This window comes from Apodemus sylvaticus, chromosome 20 (genome assembly GCF_947179515.1).
Source record: "Apodemus sylvaticus chromosome 20, mApoSyl1.1, whole genome shotgun sequence".
NCBI classification, from domain to species: domain Eukaryota; kingdom Metazoa; phylum Chordata; class Mammalia; order Rodentia; family Muridae; genus Apodemus; species Apodemus sylvaticus.
In genome coordinates, this window is record NC_067491.1 from 6,105,457 (window position 1) to 6,115,126 (window position 9,670).

A 9,670-nucleotide genomic window follows, 5' to 3' on the forward strand; every position below is an offset into this window, starting at 1 on the left:
CTCCGGCCTGCAGGTGGCAGCATCCTCACGCCACGCGTTCCAGGAGGTGTTTTGGCCCTCGCGAAACGCCGTAGACCGGCGTCTTGTCTGTGTGCCCGCTGTGGGAGGCAGTGCCATAGGGATGTCGCTGCTGCGGTCGCTGCGCTTCTTCCCGGTCGCGTGCACCGGTCGCTCGGTGAGGGCTCCCGGTGCCGTGAGCGCGCCCTTCCCTTCTCCCGACCCTGGCCCGTGCATAGTGCTCCCGGCGCCCCGCGGACGTGCTCCCTCTCCTCCGACCCTGCTCCGGACGCTCATCCCTTTCTCCTTACCTTCCCCAGGCGAGGGCTGTCCTGCTCCAGCCGTCCCAGCCATGGCACACGTTCCACGTAGGCCCCTCGTTGTCGTCTGCCGCCTCCAGCAAGGAGCTCCTCATGCAGCTGCGGCGGAAGACAGGCTACTCCTTTGTCAACTGCAAGAAGGCCCTGGAGACTTGTGGCGCTGATCTCAAACAGGTGGGAGGAGGTGATGAGCGATTTGGTGCTCCGGCTCCACCCGGTGCTTTCCTTCCGGGGTCACTCTGGGGAGCGTAGATGTGACCTGCTGCCCAGTGTGCGGAGCGACAGAACCCAAAGAGGAGAATGTGGCGTGAACGATAGCTTTGCCCTTCGACTTCGTTTCACTGGAAGCAGTTAACCTGGAAACTCAGAGTTAACTAGCTGAATTCTGTGTTATAAGGTTATGGGATTTGCTGCTGCCTGGAGATCGGTGTTCGTGTAAGTTCTGACGTTAGACCCTCACACACGCTCTACTCTGGAGATTGCAATGGATCCTTTCGTGTTGTGTCAGCGTTGTCAGTATAGTGAAAACACTACCATCTATCCCAAAGAGGGGCAAGCTACCACAGCGCCCAGTGCAGAGCATTTAGTGGTTTCTGTTATAGTATGGAGGTGTGCAGGAAAAGTCATATGGTTTGGACACATTTTTTTAAATGATTTATTTAGTTATTTCATGTATGTGAGTACACTGTTGCTGTCTTCAGACACACCAGAAGAGGGCACGGATCCCATTGCAGATGGGTGTGAGGCACAGTGTGGTTGTGGGGACTTGAACTCAGGACCTCTTGAAGAGCAGTCAGTGCTTTTAACCGCTGAGCCATCTCTCCAGCCTGGTTTGGACATATTTTAAAGTACCGTTCAGGTCTAGTTCCTATGACTGACTTTCTGCTCCGTTTCTTTTGCTTCTGCAGGCAGAGGCCTGGCTGCACGAACAGGCCCAGAAAGAAGGGTGGACCAAGGCCGCCAAGCTCCACGGGCGAAAGACTAAAGAAGGCTTGATTGGACTCCTGCAGGAGGGGAATGCCGCTGTTTTAGTAGAGGTGCGTTGCTGGGACGCCACCTGCTAGAGACGGCTGTGTCTTGAAGCATACCGTCTGTTACCACTTCGCATGCCAAAGGGATCTGTGAGCGTGCTTGGAGTTAAGTCCCCAAGGCCTCCATTTAAGAATGTAAATACAGGGGGCTGGAGAGATGGCTCAGCGGTGAAGAGCACTGACTGCTCTTCCAGAGGTCCTGAGTTCAAATCCCAGCAACCACATGGTGGCTCACAACCATCTGTAAGGGGATCTGCTGCCGTCTTCTGGTGTGGCTGAAGACAGCTACGGTGTACTTATATATTAAAATTATAAATTAAACTTATAAACTTATAAGTTTAAGCTTATAAACAATAAACTTATTAAAATTATAAACTTATAAATTTAAAAAAAGGAACCTAAATGCATAGGTATCTTGATGGGAAATGGCCTCGCAACCTAGATCATTCCTTCTAAATGTTAGACTGTGAATGGTACACTTAAAAATTAGTAGCAGAACCCTGTCTCGAAAAACCAGGAAAAAAACCAACCAACCAAACAAACAAAAAACCCTAGTAGCGGGGTGTGGCAGCTCTCACCTGTGTTCACAACACTTGGGAGGCAGAGGCAGGAGGATTACTGTGAGTTTGAGGGCAGCTAGGCTACAGAGTGAAATCCTGACCTTTACTCCTAAAAAAAAAAAAAAAAGTTGGTAATTGTAGTAATGTATCACTCAGTGTATTGATGAGCAGTAAGTAGTGGGTTTAGAGGAGGTTGTGGGGTCAAGGCGCGTGAAAAAAAACAGATAAATAAACGAGAACGAGATTAAACAGGTGATAGTAAATGTGGTTGGGGGTGGGAATGGTAGTTTTCTGGTGTAGTTCTAGTCTTGGGAGGTAGAGGTCAGCTCAAGGTCATCCTGGGCTACTTATCCAGTTCAAGGTCCTTTCACAAAACAGTGGAAAGTGACCGTGGTGTGAGTCCTTCAGGGTGTTCTGGGATCCTCCTGGGTATCAGGCTGTGACTGACTGACTCCTTCCCGGCCTCTGCCACCCTGAACGATGGGCCTGCAGCTTTGATGTCCCCGTCCGCAGCTTGTTCCGTCAGGCCGCAGCTTGTTCCGTCAGGCCTCCAGCCTCAAGGCACTTTTAGAAACTATTAGTAAATAAACGCCTTATACAGCGATATCCGTGCATCCCCACAGGTAAACTGCGAGACAGATTTCGTCTCCAGAAATTTAAAATTTCAACAGTTGGTCCAGCAAGTGGCCCTGGGAACCATGGCGCATTGTCAGAACCTGGCGGCTCAGCGCTCCACATACAGCAAGGTGAGCGCCAAGGCTTGCTGAGTGTGTCTTCCACGCTTTAGGGCCTCTTCTTTTTACCTTTTGGGGGTGAGTATTTGAGGATTGAATCCAGGAACTGTGCACCCTGCTCTACCAATGAGCTACGCTTATTGGGCAGGGAAAGGGGTTGACACAGGGTTTGGCTGTGCAGCCCTGGCTGTCCTGGAACTCGCTCCATAGACCAGGCTGGTCCCTGCCTCCTGAGTGCTTTTTTTCTTTTCTTTGAGACAGGATCTCTCTATGTAGGCCCGGCTTCCCTGGGGCCAGGCTGTCCGCACACTCACAGACATCTTTCTGCCTCTGTCTCTTGAGCTCTAGAGTTAGCGGAATGGGCCATTAGACCTGGCTTCCATCATATTTTAGGACAAGGTGTCTTGGTGAAACTGGAGCTCACCCATTCAGTCAGACTGACTAGTAATGGATTTCAGAAAGACTCCCGCCACCCCGCCGCTAGATTGCACATGCACACCATCTTTTGATGTGGGCGTTGGGGATGCAGCTTATACCACCTAACCGCATGACCCTGAGGAGACTCATCCCAGGAGATCTTACCTCAGACCTGCTGATCCCTCAGTCCCAGCTAGACAGCACTGATTGTCCCACAATGCAAAGCTTTTGGTCAGGGGTGCTGCCTCTCGTTTATCACAAGCTGATTGTTTAGCCCCAGCTGGTCAGAAACCAGGAATTTCATAATTTCAAAATATCACATGAGTGACAGTCTTAAAGAAACTCTCAAAGAAAAAACAGATGGACAGATAGACAAAACAAGCTACACAGTGAGACCTTGTCAAAAAGAAAGAAAGTAAGTAATGGGCTGGAGAGATGGCTCAGTGGTTATGAGCACTGACTGCTCTTCCAGAGGTCCTGAGTTCAAATCCCAGCAACCACATGGTAGCTCAAATGGGATCCGATGCCCTCTTCTGGTGTCTGAAGACAGTCACGGTGTACTCACATACATAAAGTAAATAATTCTTTTTTTTTTTTTTGGATTTGTTTTTTTTTTCCTGAGACAGGGTTTCTCTATATAGCCCTGGCTATCCTGGAACTCACTCGGTAGAACAGGCTGGCCTCGAACTCAGAAATCCGCCTGCTTCTGCCTCTCAGAGTGCTGGGATTATAGGCGTGGGCTACCACCGCCCGGTAAATAATTCTTTAAAAAACAAAAAACAGAGAAATATCAAAGCTGAATTAGACAATATACAAATAATGAATTAAATACATTGGCATTATTTTGGTGGACCCAGTTGCCGGTGCCTTTAATCCCAGCACTCAGGAGGCAGAGGCAGGTGGATCTGTGAGTTTGAGGCTTGCCTGGTCTACAGGGTGAGTTCAGGACAGCCTGGGCTACAAAGAGAAAGCCTATCTGTCTCAATAAACCAACAAACAGAAGGATAAGAGACCTCTCGTTGCCTTAAGAAAACATCTCCATCACATTGTAGCATTGGTATATGTGGGTGAGTGTGTGGGTGGGTGTGTGTGGGTGTGAGCGGCTGTGAGCTGCCACGTGGGCACTGGGGGAACCTAGATCCTCGGAAGAGCGGCCGTATACTCTTAACCTCGAGTTCTCTCTCAGTCTTGACTCCCATCCTCTCTCTGTTTCAACGTGTACGGTGCAGCATGCGTGTGCAATGCTCTCAAAGGCCAGGAAGGCACTGGGTCCCTTGGAGCTGGGGTTACCACCATTGTGTGCTGGGAATTGAACCATGGTCCTCTAGAAGGGCAGCCAGTGATCGTAACCAGAGCCATTTCTCTAGTCCCCAAATCCCACTACTTACTATTTATTTCTGTAGAGAAGCAGGATCATCAATTATTGTTTTAATTATTTCTTGTTCCTGCTTTTCACTTGTTGGGTACAATGCAAAAACAGCCTATAGCAGTGTCTCACACAGCCTTGGCCTTGACCACACTGTGGCAGTGCTTAGCTGTGAGCGTCTCATCCTTCTGCCTCCACCTCCTCAGTGCCAGGATTAAGGCATGTTCTAGCATGTTCACTGACATGTTCACTACCATGTTCTCTATCACGTTCTAGCATGTTTACTACCATGTTCACTACCATGCTCTCTATCATGTTCTAGCATGTTGTCTTAGTCAGGGTTTCTATTCCTGCACAAACATCATGACCAAGAAGCAGGTTGGGGAGGAAAGGGTTTATTCCGCTTACACTTCCACATTGCTGTTCATCACCAAAGGAAGTCAGGACTGGAACTCAAGCAGGTCAGGAAGCAGGAGCTGATGCAGAGGCCATGAAGAGATGTTTCTTACTGGCTTGCTTCCCCTGGCTTGTTCCGCCTGCTCTCTTATAGAACCCAAGAACACCAGCCCAGGGATGGCACCACCCACAAGGGGCCCTCCCCACTTGATCACTGAGAAAATGCCCCACAGTTGATCTCATGGAGGCACTTCCCCAACTGAAGCTCCTTTCTCTATGATAACTCCAGCCTGTGTCAAGTTGACACACAAAACCAGCCAGTACACATATTCACTACCATGTTTACTATCATGTTCTAGCTTGTTCACTGTGGTGGTCTACCATGTTCACTATCTTGTTCACTACCATGTTCACTGTCATGTTCACTACCCTGTTCACTATCATGTTCACTGCCATGTTCAGCCATGTTCACTACCATGTTCTACCATGCCTACTGTCTTTTCTAGCTGCATGGTATTATGTTGTACAAGACATACAATGGTTATTCAGCCAGTCTTCTGTGTTTGGACATTTGGCTATTGCCAAACTTTAATGATTAGAATAATTATTCTTCTAATAAAGAATTGTATAGGGATGCACACAGAGTATTTAAAAAAAAGAAAATAAATGTTGAATGGGTAATCTTACGCTTTTAAAGAACTCATACTTTCGTATCTTTGGAAGTTCATCATCATGCTGGTTGTAGTGATGCATGTCTGTAATCTCAGCACTTAAGAGGCAGAGGCAGGAGGATTTCCAGGAGTTTGAGGTTGGCTTGGGCTGCATTGTTTTGCCAAGTCTTTGAGGATTGTAGAATGTGACCCTGTCCCCAAAAACAGTACTAGAAAAGGAACTGCATCTTCCAGTTCCAGCCCTAGAACCGCAGAGCCAAAAGCCCCGTGCACAGATGAGCCCCGCCCCACCCCTTCCTTTGAGCGTGCTTCGACACGCATTCCTGGCAATGCTGCACAAGTCCACTGGTGTTGATATTTTACGATTGTGTAAAAAATCTTGCTCCTGTTTCTAGGAAATCCTAAGAAGGTAGGGCTAGAAGTTGAGTCTAATGGAGTTGGCGGTGGCACAGGAATAGAGTAAGATATTTATAAGTGTGACAGCGTTATCAATGTTTAACATACTTGGCTTAGTGGAGGTTTCGTCTATTTATAGATGATCGTCTTAAGCATTTTCCCAGGTCTCAGCTCTTCCTGCCTGTTCTTTGGGTGATTTCAGCCACCAGAGCCAGCTCACACTTGTCTCCTGTACGTAGGGCTTCCTCAACTCCTCAGAGCTTTCTGAGCTTGCAGCTGGGCCCGACAGGGAAGGCTCTCTCAAGGATCAGTTGGCCTTAGCGATCGGTGAGTATCTGGGAGTGTGGTGATCGGGTTTTCCTGGTATCCGTGGTGTTCCTCTACATCTCATTCAGTAACGGAGATGTCAGCTCGGGAGCTGGAGGCAGGAAGGAGGAACGAATACCACGGAAACATGTCATACGCATGTGCAAAACTCTCGAAGAGAATTCCAAGCTCAGGTGCCGCTAAGGGCAAGATTATGGGGATATGAGTTGGCCTTTCTGGGGAGCAGTAGACACCTTGAGGCACAGAAGGAGGCGCCATCTCCAAGTGTAATTAGTTAGTGTATTGAGGAAACTGGAGTTCTGGTGCAGTCGGAATCCTGAATTCCATGAAAGAATTTAGATTTATAAACTCTCATGAGTTTTAATGGCTTGCAACTAGTTAATCACTGTGCCGACTAATCAGAGGCAGAGAGAGGAGGAGACGGCTCTTCGTCCTCCGGCTGACCACTGTGTGTGTTGTAGGGGAAGCTCACCAAAGGTGGAAAAGAAAATGTAAGGGCTGGGTGTTGGCTCAGCCGTTAAGCGCCCTGCCTGTTCGCCCAGAGGACCATGTTTGATCCCTAGCATCAGCTTGGCCTATCGAACGTGGCTAACACTGGTTCCAAGGGAGTCCGACTTCCAAGGCTTCCATGCGTGTGGCTCACAGAGCATTAGGGTCAGGGCAGTGAGAACGCCCTGCACATAAAATAAGAATATTTTTTAGGGGGATTGTTTGTCTTTTTTTTTTTTTTTTTTTTAAAGACAGGGTTTCACTGTGTAGTTCTGGCTGTCCTGGAACTCTGTAGACCTGGCCAACCTTGAACTCACAGAGATCCATCTGCCTCAGGGCTCTGCCTCCTGAGTGCCGGAAAGAAAGGCATTCTCCTCTCGCCCTATCCACTGTCTAAAAGTCTTTCCCTTTTAAAGAAAATTGAAGGTCATCTATTTTCAGAATTCAGTAGTGAGTTTATGAAGGTGCACGTCTTTAGAAGCCGCTGTGGGGCGCCATGCTCTGGTCACTATGGGGTCACAGCGACTCTTGCTCTCTTCCCACATGTCCTGAGGGCAGGGGGAAAGCAGGCTGGACTGGAGCTGCTGGGGATTCTCTGGTCTGCAGTTTCTAGTCAAGGTGTAGTTGTTTTCACATGGTAATCTCTCGTTCTGTCTACTGAGTCCTGGGTGAGCAGCCAGGCCAGCAGCCGTGTGAACAAATCTTGGAGGAAGTGGGACTTTTTACCTGACTTCTGGGTCCTCCTCTGAATGGCCTCTCACCGTAACTGTGGCTAACCCGTGCTCTTTGCCTCCCACCCCTTCCTTGTCTTGGTTTGTGTAGCCTTAGCCTGGAAGGGGATCCTGGGCAAACAGGAGAAAACTTGAATCTGTTTCTAGTTTTGAGACTGCTACAGAAGACGGGTAGTTGGGACTGCAGGGTGCCTGGTTCGGATCCCTGGAGCTTTCGGTTACAGACCTTCCCCAGTTGTGTCAGCTGTGCGTGTGTTTTCCAGAGTGATTTGGTGATGGTGGGGGTGGGCGGGGTGGAGTGAGCTTTGACTGTGACTCCAGCTCTGCCCACTATTGCCGCTTGGGTCACTTGATTCTCACAGCCTGAGTTTCGTGTGTGAGTAGCCAGGTTCTGAGTGCCCACTGTGCGACACACCACAATACACACTTTGCGCTTGTGCCTCCTTCCTTATTTCTCCCGGTCACCCTGAAGGGTGGGTCGCCAATCCTGTTGTCTAGAGGAGGAAACCAAGACTTGGTAGCTGTTCAGTGTCCCAGGTCCCAGAACCAGGGAAGGCAGCACCCCGAGTCTGGCCTGTAACAGCCAGCCTGTCTTAGCTAGAGCACTCCTGGAGGGACTCCGTTCCTCTCTCCTCCTTAAACACGGGCTGAGGCTGGTGTCTTCCCATCACGGTGCAGATCGACTGACCTCGAGGACAGAATGATCACGGTGCACAGTTCCCGAGGGTGCCACCACAGTCACCCCATCCAGTGGTGGTTGTTTCTTGTTTATGCTCCACCACAGTCAGCGCCATCCAGTGGTGGTTGTTTCTTGTTTATGCTCTCTTATAGGGAAACTGGGAGAAAACATGACCCTTAAGCGAGCCGCCTGGGTGAAGGTGCCCTCCGGGTTCTACGTCGGCTCCTACGTGCACGGAGTGATGCAGAGCCCCCCCCTCCAGAACCTGGTGCTGGGGAAGTACGGGGCCCTGGTCATCTGCGAGACTCCTGAGCACACCCCAAACCTGGAAGAGGTTGGCCGCCGCCTGGGGCAGCATGTGGTGGGCATGGCCCCGCTCTCCGTGGGCTCCCTGGATGATGAGCCCGGAGGGGAGACGGAGACCAGGATGCTGCCGCAGCCGTACCTCCTGGACCCGTCCATTACTCTGGGGCAGTACGTGCAGCCCCGGGGCGTGACTGTAGTCGACTTTGTGCGCTTTGAATGTGGAGAAGGTGAACAGGTGGCCAAGGCTGAGTAGGTTTTTGACTTAGGTGGAAATATTTAATTTTTACATCTGGATTTCCTTATAAAAAGTTATTTTATAAACCTCTTCAACCCTCAGATTTGGTCTTTCTTTTCTTTTTTTCTTTTCTTTTTTTTTTTTTTTTTTTTGGTTTTTCAAGGCACAGTTTCTCTGTGTAGCCCTGGCTGTCCTGGAACTCACTCTGTAGACCAGGCTGGCTTCGAACTTAGTAATCTGCCTGCCTCTGCCTCCCAAGTGCTGGAATTAAAGGTGTGCGCCACCACCGCCCGGCTGCTTTTTTTTTTTTTTTAATTTAAAATGAAGTTATATACTCATGGGTAAAATTATAAAATGTAATAAAAGAATTTTTCTCATTTGTATAATACTTTGTGTGTGTGTGTGTGTGTGTGAGTGTCTGAGTGCACACATGCCAGGCTTGTATAGTAAGCACGTTTACCCAATCTCTCCAGTCCCCAGCCTATGTCAGTCTGTTATGTAGTTCTGGAAGTTTCTAACACGCCATCTTGTTCCTGTGACAACAATCTCCCACTCTGCGTTGACTCTGACATTTTGGACCACGGCGCTTTCCTGGAGCCTCCCCAGCATGTCTCCTGTCATGTTGACGGATGTAGGGTTGTCTGGGAGACATGGGTTCCTTTGCTGGCAACTCCAGCATGCTGTCTGTAGTGGTGCACAAGGGACGCTGGTGTGTTTGCCGGAAATGGGTGTGGCAGCCGGGTCTGAGGCAGCCGGGATGACGGTCCAGTCAGCACACGTCTCTCTCATCATTGCATTTGTTTATCTGCATTGATGCTGGAGATTGACCCAGGACTTCAGGCATTCTGCCGAGGTAAGTGTGCGTTTGTCTTCTTTCTTTTATGGTGGGGAGGGTGGAGCTGGCTTTTGATTTTTGGTTTTTCAAAATGGTTTCTCTGTGTACCTCTAGCTTGTCCTGGAACCAGCTCTGCAGACCAGGCTGGGCCTCAAACTTACAGAAGGTCTGTCTGCCTCT

The 9,670-nt window shown here is 49.4% G+C and overlaps 1 protein-coding gene across 1 annotated transcript; it reads left to right on the forward strand.

Moving 5' to 3' along the window:
* The first annotated feature begins 59 nt into the window (after window positions 1-59).
* Window positions 60-8,745, forward strand: Tsfm (Ts translation elongation factor, mitochondrial). The gene is made up of 6 exons (XM_052165144.1): window positions 60-175; window positions 318-491; window positions 1,226-1,354; window positions 2,532-2,654; window positions 6,128-6,215; window positions 8,267-8,745. Exons 1-6 carry the CDS (start codon window positions 122-124, stop codon window positions 8,671-8,673), a joined length of 975 nt encoding a protein of 324 aa, XP_052021104.1. The 5' UTR covers window positions 60-121; the 3' UTR covers window positions 8,674-8,745.
* The last annotated feature ends 925 nt before the right edge of the window (window positions 8,746-9,670 follow it).